This window comes from Cutaneotrichosporon cavernicola (genome assembly GCF_030864355.1).
Source record: "Cutaneotrichosporon cavernicola HIS019 DNA, chromosome: 1".
NCBI lineage: Eukaryota > Fungi > Basidiomycota > Tremellomycetes > Trichosporonales > Trichosporonaceae > Cutaneotrichosporon > Cutaneotrichosporon cavernicola.
The window spans coordinates 3,337,798-3,362,676 of NC_083393.1; the positions used below are offsets into that span (position 1 = coordinate 3,337,798).

The 24,879-nt window shown below is 58.6% G+C and overlaps 9 protein-coding genes across 9 annotated transcripts; 4 read left to right on the forward strand and 5 right to left on the reverse strand.

The window, feature by feature from the left end:
* Nucleotides 1-365: 365 nt before the first annotated feature.
* CcaverHIS019_0112420 (uncharacterized protein) lies at nt 366-1,990 on the forward strand (the record flags this gene model as incomplete). The annotated part of the gene is made up of 4 exons (XM_060596837.1): nt 366-557; nt 595-1,088; nt 1,140-1,623; nt 1,694-1,990. The coding sequence occupies 4 exons, from the start codon at nt 366-368 to the stop codon at nt 1,988-1,990; spliced, it is 1,467 nt and encodes a 488-aa protein (XP_060453790.1).
* Nucleotides 1,991-2,091: 101 nt separating this feature from the next.
* CcaverHIS019_0112430 (uncharacterized protein) lies at nt 2,092-3,695 on the reverse strand (the record flags this gene model as incomplete). The annotated part of the gene is made up of 3 exons (XM_060596838.1): nt 2,092-2,274; nt 2,306-3,398; nt 3,481-3,695. 3 exons carry the CDS (start codon nt 3,693-3,695, stop codon nt 2,092-2,094), a joined length of 1,491 nt encoding a protein of 496 aa, XP_060453791.1.
* A 308-nt stretch (nt 3,696-4,003) lies between these two features.
* Nucleotides 4,004-6,863, reverse strand: CcaverHIS019_0112440 (uncharacterized protein; the record flags this gene model as incomplete). Its single annotated transcript, XM_060596839.1, has 6 exons — nt 4,004-4,242; nt 4,287-5,127; nt 5,164-5,535; nt 5,572-5,771; nt 5,811-6,020; nt 6,104-6,863. 6 exons carry the CDS (start codon nt 6,861-6,863, stop codon nt 4,004-4,006), a joined length of 2,622 nt encoding a protein of 873 aa, XP_060453792.1.
* A 3,726-nt stretch (nt 6,864-10,589) lies between these two features.
* On the forward strand, nt 10,590-12,842 carry CcaverHIS019_0112450 (uncharacterized protein; the record flags this gene model as incomplete). The annotated part of the gene is made up of 1 exon (XM_060596840.1): nt 10,590-12,842. One exon carries the CDS (start codon nt 10,590-10,592, stop codon nt 12,840-12,842), a length of 2,253 nt encoding a protein of 750 aa, XP_060453793.1.
* Nucleotides 12,843-12,879: 37 nt separating this feature from the next.
* Nucleotides 12,880-13,969, reverse strand: RSM25 (uncharacterized protein; the record flags this gene model as incomplete). The annotated part of the gene is made up of 2 exons (XM_060596841.1): nt 12,880-13,248; nt 13,355-13,969. 2 exons carry the CDS (start codon nt 13,967-13,969, stop codon nt 12,880-12,882), a joined length of 984 nt encoding a protein of 327 aa, XP_060453794.1.
* Nucleotides 13,970-14,198: 229 nt separating this feature from the next.
* RPN5 (uncharacterized protein) lies at nt 14,199-15,886 on the forward strand (the record flags this gene model as incomplete). Its single annotated transcript, XM_060596842.1, has 5 exons — nt 14,199-14,279; nt 14,314-14,882; nt 14,915-15,155; nt 15,190-15,302; nt 15,352-15,886. 5 exons carry the CDS (start codon nt 14,199-14,201, stop codon nt 15,884-15,886), a joined length of 1,539 nt encoding a protein of 512 aa, XP_060453795.1.
* A 100-nt stretch (nt 15,887-15,986) lies between these two features.
* On the reverse strand, nt 15,987-20,087 carry CcaverHIS019_0112480 (uncharacterized protein; the record flags this gene model as incomplete). The annotated part of the gene is made up of 3 exons (XM_060596843.1): nt 15,987-19,333; nt 19,382-19,636; nt 19,934-20,087. 3 exons carry the CDS (start codon nt 20,085-20,087, stop codon nt 15,987-15,989), a joined length of 3,756 nt encoding a protein of 1,251 aa, XP_060453796.1.
* A 1,782-nt stretch (nt 20,088-21,869) lies between these two features.
* Nucleotides 21,870-23,550, reverse strand: RPL11 (uncharacterized protein; the record flags this gene model as incomplete). The annotated part of the gene is made up of 3 exons (XM_060596844.1): nt 21,870-22,333; nt 22,384-22,444; nt 23,530-23,550. The coding sequence occupies 3 exons, from the start codon at nt 23,548-23,550 to the stop codon at nt 21,870-21,872; spliced, it is 546 nt and encodes a 181-aa protein (XP_060453797.1).
* A 210-nt stretch (nt 23,551-23,760) lies between these two features.
* On the forward strand, nt 23,761-24,810 carry CcaverHIS019_0112500 (uncharacterized protein; the record flags this gene model as incomplete). Its single annotated transcript, XM_060596846.1, has 1 exon — nt 23,761-24,810. The coding sequence occupies one exon, from the start codon at nt 23,761-23,763 to the stop codon at nt 24,808-24,810; it is 1,050 nt and encodes a 349-aa protein (XP_060453798.1).
* Nucleotides 24,811-24,879: the final 69 nt, after the last annotated feature.

A 24,879-nucleotide genomic window follows, 5' to 3' on the forward strand; every position in this document is an offset into this window, starting at 1 on the left:
CTTGTCATTTGTTCTCACTCACCACTTGCCCTTACCATTCACCTTGCCTCGTTGTCGTTTTCTCTCTCTCTACCACCCCCCCCCCTCAACTCCCTCGCTCTGGATAGCAGGCATTACTCATTATCCAATTGTCCACTCTCATTACCTCTACTCCACACTCTTCCTCTTACTCCCGCCACAACACTTAACACGACACGTCGCACCCTCAACCGCACAAACCCACAACCCCACAACCCCAAGCTCACACACTCATCCTCCCCTCACCCCCCTCCCATCCCCCTTCCACCCTCATGCACATACACATCCCCCTACTCCCCAAGCACCCGATTGTGCGCCCCCTCGCAACCTTCCTCTTCCTGGCCTTAATGTCTTACTCGCTCCTCGCGCACTGGCAACAACACGGCGGCGGAAAACCAATGTTTGACGAGTCGCTCGAACACGATGCCTTCGTACACGAAGCGGACCGGCCCAAGCCAGACACCCAAGTAGCCGTGTCGCACCCCGAAACCCCAACAACGCCCGGAGGGTATAAGCGTCTGGTAGTGGCGCATTTCATGGTACGTCCCCAAAATATCGAGCTCAAGCTGATGCAAGTTGGGCAACACGTACCCGTTCACAAAGCTGAATTGGGAAGAAACATTCGACCTGGCCGAAGAATCCGGGCTCGATGGACTGATCCTCAACCTTGGGAGCGAGGAGTGGCAGTTCCGCCAGGCGCGGGCGGCATACCTCATCGCCGCGCAGCGGGTCAAGGCTCCCATTATTGGGCGGAATCCTATTCGGTTGGCGCTGTCGCTCGATCTTAATGTCATGCACTCGAGCCAGTGGGACGACGCTGTGCAGTTGACTACCAAGATCGCCGGTCTTATGGGCAGCCCCGCCCAGCTGTTGCATGATGGCAAGCCCCTGCTTACTGCTTTTGACGGGCATAATGCGGTTTGGGGATCCAACGGATGGAAGGGGTTCATGGACGAGCTAAATAGCAAGATGCGGTACAAGGTGTCATTCTGGCCTGCGTGGTTCCAGCCGCCCGAGAGGTTGATTGACAACGAGCTGATCGACGGTCTATTCTCATGGAACGGGGCTTGGTGAGTTGACCCGCACTCTCTCCCTCTCCAGTCCGTCACTGACCACCCCAGGCCCATGGCGAACCGCCATATCTCCCTCTCAACAGAGGACATGGCCTTCATCGCCTCCTCGAAACCCTTCATGGCGGCCGTCTCCCCCCTCTTCTTCACGCACTACGGCAAGACGGGCGAATGGGCGTTCAACAAGAATTGGATTTACCGTTCCGACGACCTCCTCTATCCGAGCCGGTGGTCGTCGATTCTAGCCTTGACTCCAGCCCGCGCTCCCGAGATTGTCCAAGTTATTTCGTGGAACGACTACGGCGAGTCGCATAACATTGCGCCGGTCATGGGTGCCGAGCCGGGAAGTGAGGCGTGGACGACGGGGATGGACCACGTAGCGTTCCGCGAGATGACGGGGTATTTTGCGCGGAGGTGGCGCGACGGCGCGCCAGAGGTCGAGGATGAGATTGTCGTTTGGATGTGGTACCGCCTCAATCCCAAGACGGTGCAGGCGAGCAATGATACAGTTGGGCGGCCGGACAATGCCAACTGGGTGAGTTGGCGAGCGCAGCGAGTCGCCAGCCAGAGCAAGGTAGTCTCAATCGAACTCGTGCTAATACCAGGCCCTCGACCTCATTAATGCACTCATCCTCGTCCCTGAGGGACTCGAAAACGTCGAGCTGTTCATCACAAACGGACCCTCCCGTCACAACAACAAGAACGGAAAGCACCTGGACTCTGGCCGCTCCAACGCCCTCACCATCCCCTTCCTTCCCGGCAGCGTACACTTCGAAATCAAGTCGAGTATGGGCACACACATGCGCCACTCGGCCCACGACATCCACAGCACGGCCGAGCACTACAATTTCAACATGTGGTCTGGGTCGTGGCGTGTAAAGGTCCCCCGGACAAAGGGGTAGCAGATGAGATGGGCCGCTGGCGGCCTGACGATGGAGATAGATCTAGACTGTAACAGCTGTATCATTGCATGGGTTGGGTGCACTGCTCTAGCTAGCCTAGCCTACTCGACGAGGCGCCACTCTCTAGTGATGGCGAGGGGAACCTCGCTCTCCTCCTCCCCCTCCCCCTCTTCGCCAGGCCGCGCAATGGCGCGTACTGCGACTCGCCCATCCCCAACTCGAGCGACGCGTACAAGTACGACCCGCAGCTCGGGACTGAACGTGACCATATTGAGTTGGGTTGCCTGGGGTCAGCCACATCAAACAATACTCTACCTTATAAGCGGCAACTTGGCCCTCAACCAGCCCGAGAGCGGGGGGAAGCGAGCTGAACATACTCTCAGCCCGGGCGAAGAGCTTGGCTGTCTCCGCGTCCTCCGCGGTCCACCCCTCGTCGACCTCCATGTCGTCGTAGATAGGCGAAGCCTTCCTCTCCTCCTGCACCTTGGGCTTGGGCTTGGGCTTGTCCTTGGGCTTGGGCTTCGGTTTGGCCTCAGCCCGCGCAGCCCGCTCATCCGCCCGTCGCCGTTCATCGTCCTTGACGAACGGAAACTCCTTTGACGTGACAAAGACATTAGACGGCACCACCATCTCGCTGGGCGGCACAAACTTGCGCCTAACCGGTTGTGTGGGCTCAGTTACGCGGATGGGCGTGGCGGGGGTCTCGGGTGTCGCGGCCGCTATCTCCTCTGGCTGCTGGGAAAACCCCTCCTCTGGCTGCTGGGAAAACACCACCCTCGTCGCAACCACACCGGCCATCGCTTCCCGGAACCCCTTCTTCTTGTTCGGATTGGCCATGTCGCGCGGCACGAATGCTGGGTCGACGGTGGACGCTGTGACCGTCCCCATGATGGGGTTTGTGTACACAGGGGTGATCGAGTCGTCGGCCCGCTCCATGGCCCGCTTGAGCCGACGGCGCGCATTACGGCTATGCGTGGACGTGGAGCCTTGGCCGGGTGGCACCGTAACTTGACGCGGCTGCAGGAGGGAGGGGAAACGCGATGAGATTGGGATTGGCGGGGAGCTTGAGCCAGAGATGGCTTCACTGGAAGATGAAGATGACTCTGAGGTGGATGATTCAGACTCTTCTTCAGACGACGACTCGGAGGAGGACTCGGAAGACTCGGAGGAGGAGGAAGACTCCGAGGAGGAAGTCTTGGAGGAGGAAGTCTTGGAGGAGGAAGTCTTGGAGGAGGAAGTCTTGGAGGAGGAAGCCTTGGAGGAGGAAGACTCGCCCGCCTCGGCTCTCAGGACCCTGCTAAACCGCTGCGACTCGAGCTTGAGCAGCTTGCATTCTCCGTCATCACTCAACGCCCGAATGCGTCTGCTCTCGCGCTTGCGTTTACTCGATGTCGGGCGGAGGCGGACGCTTGTGTCAGCTGCGTCAAAGCTACGGCGAAAAGGTGCCTCCATCATGTCCGTCGTGTAACAAGGAAGGGGTGGAGACTCACGTAACCACGTCCCTTGGGTCGATCACATCCGGCCCAGAGTCGGGAAGGAGCTCGAAGCCATCCACCTCGAGGATTAGGTCGTCTCCGCTCACGTGTCCGTTTAGGAGGACTAGTGCTACGCCCTCGGATATGGCGCGAATCGTCGTCCCTCTATGGAGGGGCAAGACGACTTTGCGTTCTGGGAGGGGGCCGAGGATGTGCAGCTTGACGCGCATGGTGTGTGGGTTGTGGACAATTATCAACATGTTGACGAGTTGCAATTTCATTGACCTCCACCTCCACTGCGCTAGACAAGGCTGCCCCCACTCCAGTAAATCCAAAAATGCATCATCTCTCATCGCCAGTTCCAGATTCATCACATCACATCACAAACAGCCCTCGCCTCGGCCAATGGTACATGGTGGTGGCGATAATGTACAATGGTATTATTGTATCAATGCAGGGGATATCCCACTGGCGTCGTGCCAGCTCCCGTCAAGTCGCCACAATGGCCAAGCTTCATCGGACCGGGCCATGGTCACGCCTACCTCGCCGACACGATTGGTGCAGAAATCGCCGGCGTCGCAGGCGAGCGCATGGTGGGCGTGGGCGGCAAGTTCTTCGCCGCCGATGCAGCCTCCTCTGCCATCTTCTTCTTTTCGCGATTCGCCTCCTCCCACGCATCGTACACATACTTGACTTCGGGTTTGGTGACCGTGTCGTCTGTTGTGGCGTCCATGGTCTGCTTCGGCTCCATGAACAGATCGTTGGGGTCAAAGTCATCTGCGTGTCAGTAATGCGAGTCAAGATATTCCGGCCCGACTCACTGTCATTGTCGACGACGGCACGGCGCTTGCCGAGAGCCTTGCGACTGGGTCGGGGAGCGAAATCGTCGCCATCGATCGCAGCATTGCCGTTGATGATGGGATCATCGCCAGAGCTGCCGCTGTCACCTCGACGGGGGAGCAAGCGCGTGCCATGGGTCTCAATCCCCGATGAGACGAGGTTGGGGTTGCTGTTGACCGACCTGAACTGTTGCGTGCCCGAGGTAGGCTGCGGACGCGGACCCGGGACACGCGCTGCCCGACCCTGCGGAGAGCCGGAGCGCGGCGGTGACTGGCCCGTGGCAATCTTGGGTGGAAGCGGAAGGCCGTGGCCGGGAGAAGGCGAACGTGAGCGCACGGGCTCGAGGCTGTGAGAAACTACTGGGGCTGTGAGATTAACAACGTGGCTGCCATGTGAGCTGTGGCCATGACCTGAGTCTGTGGTCCGAGGCGAGCGGCCATTTTCTTGCTGCGGCTTGATGGCGTGCGATGGCGATGGCGATCTCGACGACGTTGCCATACCCTCGTTGGGCGCCATGAGCATGTCCCTCTGCTGCGTGTAGTCCCGGCGTGTGTCCGTCTTGCTCCGTTCTTGAACAAGGCGGATCTCAAGCTCCTCGATGGATCGATTCTGAAGGTCGCCATACTCGGTCAGAGACTCCGCGAGCTTTCCGTGTGCTTGGAGAAGAACCCCCATGGCAGACTCCTCTGGAGTTGCCAGTGTAATCTGCTCGGCTCGAGGTACCGAGTTAGCTGTCCGACGCGACTTCTCCGCCTGCGACTCTGCCCAGGCCATCTGGCTGTTGAGAGAATCAAACTTCCTGACAGCCTTGCGATGCAGGTCCTGTGCGTCAGTTTAAAGCCGGTCCTTGACACTCACATGTAATGCCGAGTTGGTGTCAAATTCTTCAGGGCTTGTGAACACGCAGGCTTCATGCAGCTTGGTGGCCGTGGCGAACGCGCTGCTGCACTCGTCGAGAAGACGGCGGATGTCGACATCGTGGTCGGGCAGAGCCGAGTACGGGACACCGACCTGCGGCGGCGAGCTTCCAGGACCGCGGACACTGTGCATCCCACGTGAGAGTGGCTCGGAGGGCGGGCGCGAAACAAGAGAGGGGGCAGGAGATGGGAGAGGCGATCTCTGACCAGGGCCAATGGAGGTGATGACGGGGTTAGGGAACTCTGTACGCTCATTCCGCGCGCTTAGGGGATCCGAGGCAAGAGGCAGATAGTCGTTTGGAAGTTTGGTGCCCTGTTACGTCAGACAACTCGATGTCAACTGACTCACAAACTCTGGATCTTCTGGCCGCTTGACGTTGTTCCACAGGTCGAGGAGATTTTCACAACTACTGTTGGCATGGTAATCGTAGGTGACGCCAGAGACAATTTCCATAACCCGCTTGCACGTCGCACTTGAGGGTTGAGGGACGGTGTTCCTCTTGAGAATGCGCTCAATGGAGCCAAGCAGCTTGCGATTCGTTGCCTGGCCTGTTGACGTCAGCTCACACATGCTCATGGTCAACCCACGATGGTAGTCCGGGGTCCCGATGTTGTTCATGGTAATGAGCCATACTCTCGCCGCCATACGGCGCTCTCGGTCGTTGCCGATCTTGAACATCTTGTAGATGCATCTCGTCGCTTCGCGGCCGATCTCTTGGCTGTGTTCCGAGCCGTTAACCTTGTCACACAAATCCAAAACATCTTGGAACGTCGTCCCGCGTGAGCCACACAGCTTGCCTGGAAAAGAGTTAGCAATGGCCTTGTTTGGTGTGGGGGAGGAGGGAGGGGGGGGGGGGGGGGGCCAAAGAGGGTGTACTCACGGATTTGAGTCGCGACGTCATCGCCATCGTGATCGGCGTCACGCTTCATCCGGAGGTTGATGTTGATGCCATGCGCACGGAGGTGATGATCCTCGAAACCGTGGCCAATCGAGCTTGAGTGGCCGTGGCCAGAGTGAGCAACAGGGGCACTGGAGACCGGCTGCGGGTTGCTGTTGCCATGAAGGGACTGTGGTGGCAGGGAACGAATGGAGCCATCGTTAAAGTCCTCTGCGCTTGGGCGCTTGACATTGTCCATCGACGTGTGTAGTGGTGGCGGAGGAGCCATGAGAGGAGACGGGACGCGCTCAAGGACCGCAACGTTAACGTCCTTGTTCTTGGCCTCCTTTGCGTCCTTGCTCTTTCTATCCCCGCCTAGCTTCCAGAATCTCTGTTTCTCCTTCTTAGGCTTTGGCGCCTCTGGAACCTCCTTCTTGGGCTGTGGCGGCTCTGGAAGTGCAGGCTGGGGCTTGCCCAAATCGGACAAGTATGACTGGTTCAAATCGGACAAGTACGACTGGGCAAGTGGTGACGGCTGCATGGCGTCTCGAGGTTTGTTGAGCATTCCGCCGAGATGACCCGGGCCATTGGCGGTGCCAAGGGCGCCACCACCTCCTTCGTGGTCGGATCCGCGGCCCGACTGCGATGCAGAACTGTAACCCCGGCTCCTGCTGGTGACATACGGGTCGAGCTCGGTGACGTGGCCTGCACCTGGTGGTGGTGGTGGGACAGCAGGGACGTTGTGGAGGCTGTTCTGGCTCATGTGGTTCAAACGCGAGGGTGGGGTCGACGCGCCATACGCGTTAGGTGACGGCGGACGCGCGCCTGGGGGTAAAGGTAGATTATACAAGTGTTGCTGAGATGACGGAGGAGTGCGTTGCTGTTGACCACCATAAGGAGAAGAGGCGTAGGGAGGTTCGGGGCCATTGACAAGCTGGGGGCGCTGGGACTGGGTGCTCGCTAGCCATCCTTCGATCGAGCTAGAATCTGTGCCTCTGCGTGAATGTACTCGATAGGGGGATGTGGCATGGTCGACATCGTCGTAAGGATGTGCTTGCTGAATGGCCTGGATTTCTGCAAGTGTGGGAGTGTGTGTTGGTGGTGGACCGCGCATATCGCGCGACGGACGAGGTGGGGCTGGTACAGGGGGGCCGCCGCCGCCGCCGCCAAGATGTGACGTGGTGGACATGGGGGAGATTGCATGCTGCTGCTGCTGCTGCTGCTGCTGCTGCTGCTGTGGCTGTGGCTGTGGCTGTGGCTGCTGACGGCCTACGTCAACTGGGAAGGGTGTTACATTGTTATTGCCGTGTAGACGTCTGCGTGATGGGTCGTGTAAACGGTTTGGCAGAGGTTGTTGGAGTGGCGCGTTTGGTGGTGGTGGGAGGTTGTCTGGGATAGGGAGTGGGTCTATGGCGGCTGTTTGCTTTGAGGTGCGAAAGATCTTCTTCAATCGGCTTCCCCCAAGCCCGTCAGCCATTGTGGTTTTGAGTGAAATGAGAAGAGTGGGTGAAGAATGACAGTGGTTGATGTACAAGAGGGTAAAGTGGTGTCTAGAGGTGTTGAGAGGTGAATCTATGATGTGGTCGATGAGTAGAATCTCAATGTCGAGATGATGGGTTGAGAGAGAGGGTTGGGTGGTGGGTGTTGGAAAGGGAGAAGGGTAACCCCCCTCCCTGGCCTCTCCTTCTTCCCCACTGTCCAGGAGGAAGGGAAGGTGGGTGGCTGTGTTCTCACCCAGACCACCCCAATCTGGATTGAGGCGGTGCCGCGTGCCGTGCCGGGGGGGCGGCATAAACGGTATATAGGGTTCAAAAGGGGTTCCAAACTCACAAAGGAACTTGAGAGGAATTCAAAAGGCCAGGTGGCCGGTGGCCAGGTATCACAAAAGGTCAAATGTCTTTGCTTGGGCTTGGTTGGACAGCTGGACAGCTGGACAGGTTAGACACACAATGACTCTGGACTCTGGGATCGGGGACTTTGTATGCTTGCAACCCTGAACCATACCCCTCTTTGCCGAGGTTATACTGCTAGATTCAATCTCATTTTAAATAACTATTAACCACTCTTCATACAAACCCATTTCATACATTAACGGAATCAAAAGGGACAAGACAATCGGCTCCACCTCCACCGATCGGTTTGGCCGCCCCTTCCATTTGCTTAGAGATGGCTTGGAATTGAGTTGAAATGGGTTTGAATATGACTTTGTATCGGGTTAAACACCATCACTTCTAATCTGAGACAAAGCACAAAGCTTGGACCACTATCAACGTGTCCACGTGCCTCCACTTTGCATTGGTTTGTGACACTCTGCTGTGCCGTAGCACATTACGACGTCAGACGCCTCTAGCCTCGAGAGCCTTTGTATATGTCAAGCTTTTTCCAATGCTCACCCAGTAAGACTTTGCTGTGAAGGGCCCCAAGCGCGGCCAAGCGAGGCGTCGAGGTGGAAGGGGCCATGCGCCGATTTAGCCAAGCTTATCTTGTGGATCGCAGGTAACATCTGATGACGGGTTGTGGGTTGCGGGGCCGACACGCGCGCCTTGGCAACAAGTCGAGTCTTGAGATTGCCCAAGGCCAAACTTGGCAGCAAGTGACAGTGGCCAGTTTGATCACGCGCCCAGACCCCGAAAAGTTGGGTGACGAGTTGTGGTGAGTGGACCCGTAGAGCGGTGCAGACTGAATTCTGGATTAGGGATTGACACTGACATGTCTTGGGTGTCTTGGGGTGAATTCGAGGCATGTGGTGCCATGTGTTTCACTGTTTCACTATTTCCCCCTCCTCGCCCTGCACTTGAACCAATCGCCTCAAATAGTTTACATATCGCCTACTTTGTTATTTGGATCCTCCTTTGAATGATTAACTGTCTTGAAATGTATTCAATGTATTCTATTCTTTACACTCAAACTATAATCCAAGTTTGTAATTACAACTGCGGCGAAGCCACACCCAAACTAAACTTCCGCTCTAACGTGGTCTCCAGGGGGTAGTTAGGTACAGTCCTCCCGCCTCATCAAAGGCCGTTAATTACGGACTAGACATCGACTTGTCATTGAAGCATTGACTTTTTACTTTGGTTTGTTGTCAGAGTGGTTACGGAATACGCCAGGGCTGATGCTGCCTCCCAACAAGCACGCGGTTGGTTGGCTGACGTGACTGAAATATCGACTGACATCCCATCCCACTCGACGTCTGTCCCTCGTGTAAAAGGCACCGCCACCTCGCTTCATACTCGCCACGTCCAGAGGCACTCACACCAGTGCATCATCGAGGTTCGAGAGCATCTTTGACAGCTTTTGAGTTTTGGCCATGACTGCTCTGTGCAACGCAACAAGTGCTATCAACCCATGACCATCAGGCAGATCCTGTATCGGATCACTTTTTACTTGCCATCACTCGCACATCTGATTTGATTAGTCGGGTTAACCCGCCGTCGAAGCGATTGAGAATCCCAGCTGCTGTCCCAACTCTGTCAGAATATCCGCCTCATCATTCAGTAGACACATGAGGGGTTCTCACACGTCGCTGACTCTTCCGGGATTCGCGCTAGTAAAACATCGAGGCGATGTGAATTCCAACTACAGTCGCCGAACCGCAGAGTTTGGGTTCCATCACTTACACTCGCTCCCTTCCACTACTCGCACTCCCGGGGTTCCGCACACTTGAAGACGAATGTGACGAGGTGACGAGAAAAAGGTTGGCACCCATCGGTGGCTCTTACAGATCTCAGCCCTGTCATCAAGAAGCATGCACACACACCACCTCGTGCTGTATCGTAGAAACGTGGATTGCACGAGGTCCGACAATTCGAGGGGATTGGCATGTCTGGCTTTCCACTCCCAAGCCCGCCTCGAAACGTGCACGCGGACATCGTTTGGAGGGGCTCTACACACTTGGAGGCGACGAAGAAGCGGCTGACATCCATCAGTGGCTCTAACAGATCCAACCCTTGCCATCAGTGGCTCTGACACTCCTCGAGGAGCACACCACCTTGCACTCGGCATCACCAACGAGGACATATCAGGAGCGCCTCTGGCCTCCCTACTCCTCACTCCATCCTCACTCCACTCGGCAGACAGACACACACAGACACACACAGACATACACCATGACACAGTACACCGGTGATTGTAAGTTGTCCAAGGAAAAGCTGAAAAAAGCCCCGGTTATCCACCATCGGAGAGGCAGTCCGGAGCTCGACTTGGATACGGGAAGCCTCAACGGTGAGGATAATTCACCCGGAAGCTGATGGTAGACGAGTACGGCTACCCCGTGGACGTGAGCGAGGTCAGTGTCTTTGCTGTCGACTTTGCCGACTTTGCCCCGAACTCTGCCACGGAGTCTGCCACGAATTCTGCTACTGAATTTTCTACAACCAACCTTACCACTGCCACTGCCACTGCCACTGCCACTGCCACTGTCACTGCCACTGTCCCTGCCACTGTCCCTGCCACTGCCACTTCCTCTGTCCCTACCACTGCCTCTGCCATGGTCCTTGGCATGGCGGCTGGCAGTACCACCGCCACTGCTCCTACCGCTCTCGTATCCGGTGCTTCCCACAGCAACCACGTCCCGAGTTCCAACTCCGGTACGGAGAAGCTCACCTCGCTCTCTCGCCCTCCCAATCACGCAGTTAGCCCTCTTCTTGCCCATACTGGTGTGCTCCATACCAATGGCAGGTTCACCCTCGTCAGCAGTACTCTCGGCAACGACAACCCAGGCACTCCTGATGGCACTCTCAACGGCGCTCCCAACAAACACAACACCCCCATAACCTCTCCTTCTCCCCCACAAGAAAACATCACCCGGCCCCGCCCCCGCCTCGCCATTCCACCCAATTTTCATTCCGTCACGGAGGAAACGTCCGCTCACGACTTGGACAACAACCAGTCGACCACGCCCAATGAGAGTCCCAAGTCAAGTCTACCCAACCGCAACCCGACCCCTCCCAAACCAACCCCCAAGTCATGCCGCTCCACGCCGTCCCTAACCCCCTCCGCGAGCATCTCGAACCGCTCTTTCTCTACCTCGTCTTCCCCCTTGTCTCCTCCACAAGTTCCACCCTCGACGCCAGTGTCGGGCACGAGCTTTGTGTGTATCACCTCGGCGCGGATCGAGGCCGAGGCCAAAGTCCACGAGGAGCTCGTCACCCTTATGCAAGGCCTTGAGTCGTTCATTGAGCTGCCGCAAATCGCTCCTCCCTCAACGTCCCCTCCTATTCCACATGGACCCCTGTCTACGCCCGCCCGCACCCTCTCTTCGGACATGGAGGCGACTCTCGCCACGCCCCCGACTAATCGTCTCGCCCTCAACCCTCTCGACCGCATCGAGGATGAATTACATGTCCATTTCGATGAGGGATTGGCATACGCAGTGACAAAGAGTCTACTTGGTCTTCGGCAGCCTACGCAGTCTCGTAGGCCGCCCCAGAAGCTGCGGCACAGTTTGGCGGCGATTTCGAATTTCGTGCCGGAGGCGTGGCGGCGGTCTGTTGAGGTGGTGGAGAAGGTTAAGAAGGAGAACAAGGAGAAGACAAAGGCCACAACCGCTGGCATCAACGTGCGGCACGAGTACGGGCGCGCCACGGCCCCTGTCGCGGAACAGCAGTCGCACGAGAGCACCAACGTGGACATGGGCACCGACGCAGAGTTTACCGAGTCGCTCGAGAGCGAGTGGGAGACAATGTCCGAGGACACCGAGCATGGCGAGGAGCTGGACCAGCTCTCTGGAGAGGCTATCGCGCGCAATGTTCAACAGCACAACGCCAACCTCCCCGCCGAGTTCTATCGCCTTTCTCCGTTCAACACCCGTTCCTATCCCGACACGCCAAAGCCCGCACCCCATAACACGCAGCTCACTCCCGATTCCAGTACTATGGCGTGGGCCAACCATCGCACTCCCACTTCGGCTCAGCCCTCGCATTCGCATCCTTTCGGCTCCAATACCAACAACTGGCCCAACGCATACTCGCACGGGACGGGCGCGTGGGCCAAGGACCCTCTTCCCGACACGCCTACACCGACCCGGAAGCATTCCACAATCCGCGAGGTTCCCCGCCCAACCGCGCCCACTCCCAACTCGGTCCCCCCCTCCAACACCAACACCGACAACACCCCCAACCCTAACCAGGCCTCTACCTCCAACCCCTCGCCCACCATCTGCCGCCGTATCACGGGCGAGTATGACCCCGTGACGGGACCCCGGATTCGCACGCAAATCCTCCACTTCCGCCTCCCGGATGGGATCCCGGATGGGATGCTGGTCAATGGCAGAGCGATACACATCTACGACCAGGCCAGTATTAACGACTACTTTTCCCAGATCAACGGTAATTCCGGTACCGTGGGTGGTCAGTTTGCGGCGCCGCCTCACACCGTGAGCAGTGGTCAGTCGGCGGGGGTCCGTACCGCGAGCAGTGGGCAGTCGACGGCGCAGTCCCATACCACGAATGGCGGTGAGCCCGCACCGGCCGCGGCCACCCCGGCGCATTCCATCCTCCGGTCGCTGTTGTCGCCTCCCGCCACCCAGACGTACCCCACCCGTCGCACATCGCGGCGCCTACCGACGCGCCTGCCCAACCCGTTCCGTCCGGCCCATGGCGAATTCGGGCTTGGCCGTGTTCAGCAGCAGCAGGATCGGCAGCGTGGGCGTGAGCAGGGTGAGGATGAGCATCAGGATGGACAGAAGGGGAAGAGGATGCCCAAGCACAAGTGGTACGACTCGCGGCGCTGGCGAAACTAAGTCCGTTAGAGATCCGAGATGTATGTACATGCAATGCCTAGTTCTTGCCAAGGATGGCAGCCATGAGTTCGAGGTCGTCCATCTCCTCCTCATCCTTCTTGGGCGTAACGTCCGCCTCGACCGCAGCCGTAGTCGGTAAGGCGAGAGACGGCATCGGCTTGATGGCCGACACGAGGTCGCCGGCCTCCACGCCGGCACGTACAGGCGGGGGCAGGCGCCAGCGCGCAGCATACGCCGATCCGCCAGAGAATGCGCCAGTGGGGGTTGTGCCGGGCGCGACGTCGGCAGTCCAGATCTTGGGCTTGCGGTTCTTGAGGGTCGGGAGGTGGCCGGTTTGCGTGGCAGTACCGGCGCGGGAGGCGGCCGTCTCGTCCAGAATACGGGCTTCCTTGTCAAACGTCCTTTGCTGGGGTCAGCGTTACCGAGTCGCGTATCTGATAGGGCGCTAGTCGCCGGCATCCAGCCAGCAGCCGTAGCCGCCGCCTTTGAAGCCTGTTACTTGTGCCACTCACGTGTTCTGAGCGCTTGAACTCGGCACCATATGCCACCGCCTCGCCCTGCGCCGCGAGCGTAGCCATCTCATGAGCCGCGCGGAGAGCAATAAACTCATCCGTGGCCTGCTTGTACGCGTCACTCAGGCTCATCCCCTTCCCTCCATGGAGGTTGAGGGTGAACTCGACAGTGTCCTCGACGGTGGGGTAGGCGCCCCGCTGCGACAGCGCGGTCCAGCGAGCCCCTTCAATCGCAGTTGAGAGGCGCACGGTCTCAGCCTCAACGAGCGAGTGGGGACGCAGTGCCTCGAACGGGAAATCGGCAAAGAACTGGCGCCGCACGTGGTCCGCAGCGTACACGATATCGCGGGGTCGCTGCTTCGGCTCGCGCGTGTGCCGCGCGCGAGAGCGGGTAGCGTGTCCTTCGCGGCGGGGGTCGAATTCCGCACGGTTGGCAAGGTCGTCGTACCCACGCCCTTCGTGTGGCCTGTTACGCCTCGTTGCGCGGCGGAGAGGAATTGCAGGAGGGGGGTTGTTGATGACGGGACCGTACCATGTCGGAGGCTTCTGGACTAGGGTACTCGCGATCAGGCGGGACATGGCCGCAGGGACCTGCGTGGGGATGTAGCGCACCATGGCGGCAATGTGTTGGGAGCTGGCAGTATGCTGATAAAAGTCGGAAACACCGGAGAGAAGGTGGGATGGAGACGAGGGAGATTGGACAAAGTCGAAATCAAAAGCGGAAACTAATCCACGTGGCAATCGTCACCATCACGCATGGTGGCATCTTGGGACGCGCGTTCAGTGATCAGTGACGCCTCGACTACGACCAACTAGTCATCAACAATACTCTTAATTTGTCGCCATGTCGTTTCAGCGGAAACAGGAGAAGGATTTCACCAAGGAGGTCAAGGAGCTTACGCCTCAAGTCGAGGCGCTCGCCAAGGTGAGCTCTCGTGACTAGACTCAACTGACTCCAGGACGGCAAGCTGAGCGAGGCTGTGGACCGTATCTCTGCGCTCGAGAAGCAGACGCGTAATGCCTCGGATATGCCGTCGACCGCGTCGCTGCTCACCCTCATCGTCCGCCTTTGCTGGGAACAGAAGGACCTCGACGCACTCAACACCCAGCTCACGCTCATGAGCAAGAAGCACGGCCAGCTCAAGGAGGCCGTGGTGCGTATGGTCGACGAGGCCATGCCGTACCTAGACACTTTGGAGGACGAGGAGAAGAGCAAGCCCAAGGGTGGTCGTTGGCTCGAGCTCCTCAACACTCTCCGCGACATCACCGAGGGCAAGATCTACCTCGAGCTCCAGCGGGCTCGACTTACCGCCCAACTCGCCACTTATCACGAGACGCTGGCCCAGAGCGCGCCCAAGGAGGATGCGAAGCAGCGCGAAGACCGGGAGAAGAACGAGGCAAAGGGTGACGAGAAGGTTGAGAAGGAGCCTGTGACTGCCGAGGACCACATCAACGCCGCGGCAGACCTTATGAGCGATATCCAGATCGAGACGTATAGCTCGATGGACAAGCGCGAGAAGACCAACTTGTACGTATCGCTTATGTTTAGCTGACAGGCAGTATTCTCGAGCAGATGCGCCTTGAATCTCTCCGCGGTAACTGGAACAAGGTGCGCGTTGGGAGCCGCAAGATCAACCGCGTCTACCTCAAGGAGAAGGATGCGTCCGACCTCAAGCTCAGGTACTACGACCTCATCGTCCACCTCGCTCTCCAGGAGGACAACTACCTCGAGGTCTGCAGCGCCTACCAGGCCGTGTGGGACACGGACGAGGTCAAGGCCGATGAAGCGCGCGAGCTGAACGTGAGCTAATTCTCCTTACTCAAGCTCACACCAGGTCATTGAGAACATTATCATGTACGTCGTGCTGGCGCCGTACAGCAACGAGCAAAGCGACATGCTGCACAAGTTGTACGCGGACCATAGACTCGAGAAGGCACCTCTGAACTAGTGAGTAACCGCATCGCCGCTCGCTGGCTCGCTACGATGCTGATCCCAGCGCCCTCCTCAAGTGCTTTGTGACAAAGGAGCTCATGCGCTGGCCCGGCATAGAGAGCTTATACGGCACGGAACTGCGCAAGACCCCCGTGTTTGCGCCCGACTCGGACCTCGGCACCAAGACTGGCCAGCGGGCAGAGGAGGAGCGCAAGAAGGGGACCAAGATCCTTCCCCCAGGCGAGTCACGGTGGGAGGCACTCCACTCGCGTGTGGTCGAGCACAACATCCGCGTCATTGCCGCCTACTACAGCCGTATCACACTGCAGCGCCTTACCGAGCTGCTCGACCTCCCTGCCCTTACGACCGAGCGGACACTGTGCAAGCTTGTGACGGACAAGACGGTGTATGCGCGCATCGACCGGCCAGCCGGCGTGGTCAACTTCCAGCGGCCGCGCAAGACTAACGAGACGCTCAACGCTTGGAGTACCGACATTTCCAAGATGCTCAGTCTTGTTGAGAAGACGAGCCACCTCGTCTCAAAGGAGTATGCGATGCACGAGGCCGCGCAGGCGGGCCGCAAGAAGGTCAAGGCGTAGTGTATTTTAGACCGTAGACAGGTGGACAGACAGACATGCATTGGTGTACGACCCTCTCAACCCTAACAACTGACTAATGTTACAACTGGTGCGCTAGCGACTAGCGACGAAGGTGTCCCGTAGCGCCTCTGATCTGTTCACTGACCGCGCCGACAGCGTTCCCAACGCCGCCCTTGAATTGTCTAGTACCGACGCTGCTCGCCCTTATGTGGCCCTTGAACTGGCCCCATTTGCCGGGCTTGTGGAGTCCATGCTGCCACTGGCTCACGTCACCAAGGCCAAAAGTGGGCTCGGGCTCAAGCTCGTCTTCGTCTTCATCCTCGCCCGTATCGGAAGGGGGCTGCGCGCGCGATCCTATGACACTTGAGCTCTTCTGACTCGACGACTGGGAGGACTGGGTCGCGTACGCGCGCGCCTGCGCTAGGCCGGGATACCGCGGCGTGCCGTCCATGCTGAGTGAGGCTGCACGCGAAAGGTGCCCGTTGCGACGCGGCACCGATGGGAGGAAGCTGTTGTTCGGGCTGTTGCGTGGCGACACGATGGGCACGCCGGCCTTGATGATGCCCATGGTCGACGTGCGCGACGACAGCGAGTTCTTGCGCGACCGCGAGAAGTCCGATACCATGGGCAGCGGGCCCGAGATGTGCGGGTTCGAGTCTAGCTCCTTGGGGCTCGACCCGGTTGGGTCCGTCAGGCGGCGTGTATGCGCACCAGTGGAACTCTGGCCCGCAGCCAGCCACGTGTCACTGCCCGACGTTGCGCGGCTGCGCGGTGTCCCGCTCATCGTGCGCTGGTGGAAGCCGTGCATCGCCGTCGTATTGGTCAGAGTCGCCATGCGGTCGCGGTACGCCGCCTCGCGCCGGTCGTAAATGCGACTGACGGAGGGGTCGACCAGCGGCGCCGCACGAGAGTTGAAGCTCGCACTACTCCACTGAGAGACCTCGGTACCGCTGCGACTCGCGGTTGATCCAGAGCTCATCGTGCTATGCCGCAGAGAGGAGCGGCGGTCGGACCCACTGCTAACCGTACTCAGACGATCGACCCGAGCAAACTCCTCTGCAAGCGCGTGACTCTCGCCATACGCAGCCAGTTGGTCCGCAAGCGTGCGGCTCGACAGCTCCGAATGCGGCAGCTGGGCAATGCTCAGAACGTCGCGCTCGTCCTGCTCCATCGCGTCGCGCGCCTCGGCGTGGGTGGAGATGTTGCGTTGGGGCGGGCGCAGCGGCCGTCCCTCGGCTATCGGAACTTCAAGCGTTGACCGCTGGGATGATGACCGCAGTGATGCAGAGCGGTGCACCCCGGGCGAATATCTCGGCGATGCCGAGCGCAGAAGAGGCGACCGCCGCTCTGGGACGTTCGATGCGAGCAGTCTCTCAGATGGCAGGGATGACGGACCCGCTCTCTCGGAAGGCAGGCCTGACCCGAGGCCCGACATTGTTGCGGCCTTGATCGAGTTGGTTCGCTTGATCGAGCTTGTGCGCGTGGGTTTGGTTTGGGGACTCTCTGGGAGGAAGCCGAGAGACCGCAAGTCCGTTTCGGGATGCACACGGTTCCCGCCCGAGCCTGGCGGCGTCATAATTCGCGACGACGGAGGGGTGTGGGCCGAATGCGTCAACTGCGAGCCCACGCTCTCGCCGCGGAAGCGACTCAGATTGGGGTGTGTCTCGGGTAGGGAAAGAGTGTCTGTTGCCGAGCTCGACTTCTGGCCGACGCCACTTGCGTCTACGCCATCCTCAATCTCCTTGAGCGATAGCGAAGGGATATCGCTCAAGCCAGTCGGTGGTGCTTTGATCGTCACATCGCCCTCTTCTTCGTGCTCATCGAACTTGGCCTTTTCCTGAGAAGGCGATGGCTCTGTGGGCGGCGTTGTGGTTGCATCAGCAACATCGTCTGACTCGTCGAGCGAGCCGGTCTCACTCGACGGCTCGCCGCGATCTCCCGAAGCGTCCGTGGGAGGCGAGATGCCGTTGACAAGCACCCTGGATCGCCGCCTTGCCGCCTCCTGCCCAGCCATAGCCGGAAGTGAGGGCATGCGGCGTGGCGGGTCTCGGGGGATAGGCTTCCGCACCACCTCGGTGACACTGCGCCGCACAGACGCTCCCCTAGGCTCGTCGTCGCTGTCATCGCCCCACGTGTTGGCGAGGGGGCTGGGGCTGATAACGCCGCTGGTGCCGTTCTTGCTGCGGCGAGGGTCCCACATTCGTTCAATTGACGGTGGCGGCGGCACGTTGGGTGCCTGCCGATCAGAAGACACACTGCGCGAAGAACGGCTCGTCGGCAGATCGTCGAAGAATCGAGTCTTGGTGACTGGCGCCGAGATGGAGGCCGCAGCCTCGAGCTGGTCGCCGAGGCGGAGGACGTCGGTAGCCATCCGCATCATCTCGGGGTCCATACTGGCCCGCTTTAGCCGCGCGATGCTCTCCGTTAATTGCTCAGTGGGAGCTGGGCGGGGTGCCGTCAATTCCTGGCGATTTGGTGGGCTGGGGCTACGAGAGTGCGGCGACTGACCGCGGCGGAACAGCTTGATCACCGCGCGCTTCTGCGATTTTGTGCGCTGTAGCGTCTCGGCTGTCCTGCTTCGACCGCGGGCAAACATGCCGGTCGCGGGAAGATTGGGTGACGTCTGGTCTGATTCCGTGATTGAGGGTGAAGAATCCTTCTCCGTCTTGCGCATCGCGGTTCGGAAGGCAGCGCCCGGATGTGCGGCCCTCTCGAGTATAGACGGGAGGGATGGTCTTCTTGATGATCGTTGGGCATTGTAGGCAGAGGAGGAAGATGGGGATGGGTTGCCTGTTGATTCTTGCTCCAACACAGGCGTCTTGACGAGGCCGTTGGCGAAGCTTGGTCCTTCGTCATCGAGAGGGCTGCAGGAGGCGGGTGATGCTGGGAAAGGAGAAGGGAGCGCGGAGCTGGCGTTGTCACTGTCGACACTGGGTGTTACCACGAGTGATAGTTCTGGTCTTCCAGAGGGTGTCGTCGAGCCATTGCGCGGGGAGCTGGCTGTGCGGGCTGTTGAGGAGGAATTGTTTGAGGAGGTAGAGTAAGACCTTCCACCCCAGAAGCCGTTCTCAAGGCTGGCGCGGAACAGGCGGGCCTTTTCAGAAGCGACGCTGACCATACTGGTAGCACGTTCCTTGCCCTTGCGCGAGACTAGCACGTCCGTCTCTGATGGGGTACCTGCACCGTTGCTGGAACCAGCGTCTGCACGGTGCAGGCTCAAGGAGGCATCAGGTTCAGACATAACGGACATCGAGGTGCCAGGGCGCTCGTTGACGTGCGACCACACACGAATGACGTGCACAATCTCGGTGTACCCGCTCATATCGGCCAAGTCTGCTGGAGTCATGCCGTTCTTATCCGGCTTGTCGGCAACGGCGCCGCAACCGAGGAGAATCTGGACGACGGCGATGTGCCCATTGGCCGCTGCAAAGTGGAGAGGGGTCGAGCCTGAGGGTCAGGGCTCTTGATCGCTCGTTACCTTTACGCGTCACTCACCGACTGTTCCGACTGCTGGGGCGTTGTTGACTCGCTTGCCGTTGTCCGAGTATCGTCGGGGCAGACGAGGGGCGTTGACATCTGCACCACAGTTGATGAGCGTGCGCACAACGCTCACACTGCCGCTCGAGCACGCCGCATGGAGGGGGAGACAGCCGTGCAGGAGCGAATTGACCGGCTGGCCGTTCTTCAGGGCATAATCCACAAGTCCAAGGTTTCCACTGGCAGCCGCCGAATGGAGCTCGAGATTTGGGTCTGATGCGGGCAAGGGAAAGCAGGACAGACGGGGGGTGTAATGATGACGCGAGGTGTTGAGGGCGAGATGGGTCATGTCAGCTCATTCTATGCACGGGCGGTGCGAGGAAGGGTGGGTTGAGAGAGGACAAGGGATGGTTCAAGTTGAACTGGTGCATCGAGTAGCTTGGGCGACTCAGTATAGTGATGAGCTCTGATCGGCGGCAGTCATGCTGCAATGGCAATGGCCGAGGCTCTGGCTCTGGCTCTGGCTCTGGTTCCGATGCTCCTCCTTGTTCGATCCGAGATCCGACTCACAATCTAGCACAACGTCGTACTTTGCCTCCACCTTCTCCGACTTGTTGCTGGTAGAAGGCATCCTGCCTCGGAGCGCAAGCTTGGCAGCCGAGTTGGTCGTGACGCGCTCGGCTGTTGACAGGGCGTAGACCGAGCTCCCAACAACAGACGCCATGAGAGGATCACGATGTGGCCCGCAGGCTAGATGCGAGGAAGGCCGCGCTGCCTGCCTGCCTGCCTGATTGTTCAGCTGTCGGTGGGGCGGTGGGGTTGGTTGAGGTGGGCAGAGGTTTGGTTGAGGTAATGCGGAACGGGAGGTGGTTCGGGAGTGTGAGAGAGTTGTGGGAGATTTCCTATGAGTGGGGAGTGTGAGGAGTTGTGGTGTGGCTGTGTCAGAGGCAGTGGTCGTGGTCAAGTTCTAGGAACTAGTAATTGCCGCCTGGATCACCGTCAGTCGTGGTTGATTCAGGTGGCGCAGAGGCTACCAAGGGATGGCGCTCGGTGACTAGGGGAAACAAGTCTGGTTTGGTGAATGGATGTGTCGAGGGCGCTAGTGGCGTTGGGGCGTGCACATGTTGTCGACGTAGATCCGTAGATGAAGACGAGTAGAAACGTTTCAGTAAAGAGTGGGATATAGAAATGATGGGGGGCCAAGGGGGTATGGGGGGGGGGGGGGGGGGTCGACGCAATGCTTGTCCACATAACAGGGAGTTTACTAGAACCAGACTGACTGACCGGCGGTCACTTTGAATGACCCCATTACACCAATGATCATTAGTGCCTTACCGCGCCGTCCGCCCCGGATGGCACATTTGGCTCAACCCGTACCCCATAAACCATACTCTCACATGTCCCAAGAGACTCCAAAACTCCAATAGCATACATGCTACTACTTCACGTGAGCAGTCGCCCATGTTGTGCATCGACACTCTCCCCTTATCGTCATACTTTAGGTTCCTCAGGGTACATCTCGGCATCCGTTCGCTTCCTCTCTCCTCTCACCATCACACGGATCAGACTCACGCCGGCGCAGCCTATGGCGGGCGGAGCTCCGGTGGCAAAGTCCAAGTGACGGTGAGAGCCAGCGGCTTGATAGAGGATCGATATTTTCAGAGAAATCTGTCCCTATGCATCCCACTCGCTTCCTGTCGCTAGCCCCAATTTCACGGCCGCCGAAGGGCTGGTACATGTACGACGCCGAGAGCCTAAAAAAGAGTGTGGGCCGATCGTCATTCCTGGTCACGGGACCGTGCTGCATCTCCGTCATACTCTCAAGGTGGCAACGTGGCAGGTGGAAAGAACTGGTTGACGTTTATGATACAACCAGGAACCTTCGTAGAACAATGTTTTAATGGCTCCCAGAGGTGGATGTTGCAGCAGGCACATCTCTATCTAACAGGCGTTACAGTCCGTTCAGGATAGTCGAGATCGTTACCATCTCGTTGCCTTGTCACTTGACGCAGTCAAGTGCATGCGTAGCGTGATGATTCCAGCAGTTGTGCCTCGGGAACTGTACTGTACTATCCACGGCTGATCCCAGAAAAGCAGATTGTCGACCTGGTCGAGCTGGAGAGGCCGAGCGGCATACTCCGGGCCCCACAACACAGCGGATCAGCACATTGTCAGTAATCTAACACCATAGACGGGCGACTGTCACCGTCGCCCTCACTGCACCAATCTCCCCTACACTGACTGTTCCAACAGTGTCGACCACCCTTGCCCACCACCCACGGCCAACCTCCAACCCAGCCACCTCCAACCACTACCACCACAAGTAGCTAGCAGCCAAAGGCAGCTGGGGAGGGAGATCATTGCCACAAAGGGCAGGCCAGACGGGCAGCAGGGCTGGTCGTGCGGCACCTACGTCTCACACCTGTCCTCCGCAGCCCCGTGCGTACAGAATCGTCATAAGATAGGCCAATGAAATGATACATCCCGCTCCCCCTGCCGCATATGCTTAGCGGGAAACGATGCCGTCGAAGCGCTGCTTGAACCACGCAACGGTCTGCTCGGGCTTGACCTTGTGGGTAGCACCAATGCGGCCAATCTTGGCCTTGCGGCGGGCAACACGCATACCGGGGCGGCCCATGATGGTGTAGAAGTCCATGCCGAAAATGCCGATTCCGGGGTCGTACTTGATGCCAAGGTCGATGTGCTCGTCGATACCGAAGCCAAAGTTGCCGGTGGCGGAGAAGTTACGGCGGCGGAGCTCGTACTCCTTGACCTTGAGAGCGCGCTCAAGGACCTCCTCGGCCTTGGGGCCACGGATGGTGACGTGCACGGCAATCTTCTCGTTACGACGAATCGAGAACGAGCGGACAGTGTAGCGCGCCTTCGAGGTCACGGGGGTCTGACCAGTGAGCTGCTCGAGCACCTTGGCGGCACGGGTGAGACGGTCACCGGACTCGCCGACCGAGATGTCTGGTGTTAGCCAAGTTTCGAGTGTGCGCGAAACAGCGCAATAAACGCACTGATGACGAGCTTCTCGATGCGGAGCTCCTTCATCGGGTTGACGGCGGTCTTAGCGTCGGCCTGGGGTGAGTAAGACGTTCAAAAGTTGATAGCTAGTCGCCCGAGATTGCGCCGCTCTGCGCGCGTCTGCAGTCTTCTCGTCCCTCCCGAGCTTTCCTCATTCCTGCCCTCACGTGCAAAGACAACGCCCACTTGGGTAGGTCTGCCTTCTCCGTGCCAGCCTCTCCATGCTCTCGCCCCCTTCCCGCTCGCAGCTCCATCCCGTCTCCAGTTGACGACTCGGACGACTAGAGTGTCTCGCGATACACGCGCGCGAAATAACGTACCATTTTGAATCTGTGAGTTAGTCAAGTGTTCGACGACGACGAGGATGTGCGTGCAGGCGTACTCACTGTTCTTGAGGGGTTGGAAGTGTACCAAATCGCTGGGCTAGTCTCCAAGCGTGGCCGTCAGCCAGCCAGCCGGCCTAGGCCAAAAGCATCCGTCTGTCACAGGAAGGTTTTGATTCCGTGTCGTCGGAGCATCTAACGCCGATAGTTTCGATTGTTGCGATTATTGGGAAATACTGACAGGTATATCCTGATTCCCACTCGTGCCTGGCTAAATTGAATATCCTGCCATGTTGGCTTTGGTGAGTGAGTGGCATGTTCCGCAAATTCACTAAGCAACTTGTTCCGCTCTCATCAACTGCGAATACAGGAATCCGAGGACATGTAGAGCTTGTCTGACGTACAACTCCACAGCTATGCACACTAACGCACGTATGTCACCCACAACCTCACACGACGACAGCTTTTGGTTGCCCCATTACCCGATCATGGCGGTCCGGGACCACGGGCAGAATCCGAATCCGAGAACGAACTGGCTGATAGCTGATAGGACGTGCAGTAGGCGCGATCAGACTGCAAACAGGTCAGAGTTAATGACGACAACATCACTTTTACCGACATGCCGATAATAAAGAGCGGAGTTTATACTCCGTTGAGAGTAGCTTTATGACTGGTTCTCTAATTCTCTAGTTGCTGGTGAATCAGGGGGGGATGACTATTCTTTAGGCTTAATCAGGCACCGGCACAACTAACCGAGTGTGCCAACTCAGACTCAGGGAACACCCCACGGGACATATCGCCCAAGTGGGCTCGTACTTGGTCCATATCATGTATCATGGGAGCCAACCATCCACTACTTACCCCGCCCGTACTTGCTTGCTACATATCCAAGCTCTGTCGACGTGCTCCTGCTCTCTTCTTCTCTATCTCTTATCTTGCCCTCGTCACCAGCACAAGCGCCTCACCAGCAACACCTAACCCCCACTTCACCCTCCCACCACCCCTCCCATGCCCGACGGATCCCTCATGTTCCACCTACCCGCTCCCATGCCGGTGGCGACTCCAAAACCCCCACCAGTTACCCCTTTCCGCCTAGACGACCTCGCATTCGAGCTGCAAGAAATCATCCTCGACTTTGCGGCCGACCTCCCCGTCTCGTCCCTCTGTGCAGCAGTTCGCGTCTGTACCGACTGGCATGCTCGATTCGTTACCCCCCTCTACGCTTCTCTGTCAATCAGCAAGGCTGACCGCGAACAAGTCTTGGCCGGCCTCGGAATCGACTACCTCAGCCCAACGGCGCTCGAGGCGCGTGCCTCTGAAGCAGGAGGCGTTGCGGCCTATGCCGCGGGATCCAACCGCAAAGTGGCGGCACTGGCTCACGTCAAATCTCTGAGCGTCTTGGATTCTGCAGCAGCCACAAGCCTAGTCGAGGCACTGCTTATGCACGGCGAGGTTTTGCAAGTCGAGGAACTACACTTGGGTTCTCAGCTGTTCCGATACCTAGTGAACAGTGTAGCATGTTTCGGGCGCCCGCGCAGTGGTAGCGCTTTTGTTGGTGAAGCTCTAGTGTCGCGCCTCCATCCTCGCCGGCTACGTATCGACTTTCCACCATCCCGAGGGGCGGCGGGTACATTTGATCCGGTGCTTCTGGCGCGCGTTACAGCGGTTCTGGTGGGCGATTGGAAGCCTGATATCGTAGACTATCATGGCGTCGGTTCCAACCTCCCGCTGGCGCTTGGTCCCCTCAACAGGATACACTACACGAACGCGTGCACGCCTTTTGATGACGTATGGGAAGAAGAGGAGGACGTGGCTGGTGGTGGGTGTCGCGCTCACGCGCTCGTGCGCATGCACCTCCGCCGCACGTTTGGGCAAAGCGCCCGTAGCGATATCCTTGAAGCTATTGCCGAAGCTGCCGACCCGACCGACGACGACGACGTCGACCCAGACCTAGTGCCCGACCCTGCGACTACCAAGGTTGAGTACCATGGTGTGCCATGTATTGCCGCGGCCGACCGAGAGGCTTTCCTCGACAAGACGTTTGCCCACTGGGCCACAGATGTTGATGTCGCGGAGCACGTAGCGTTCTTCCCGTAGTCCATAGTCGACTGTAATATCTCACACCCAGGTTGGCTTAGTATACAGTAGCTCGGGCCCGTTGTATAT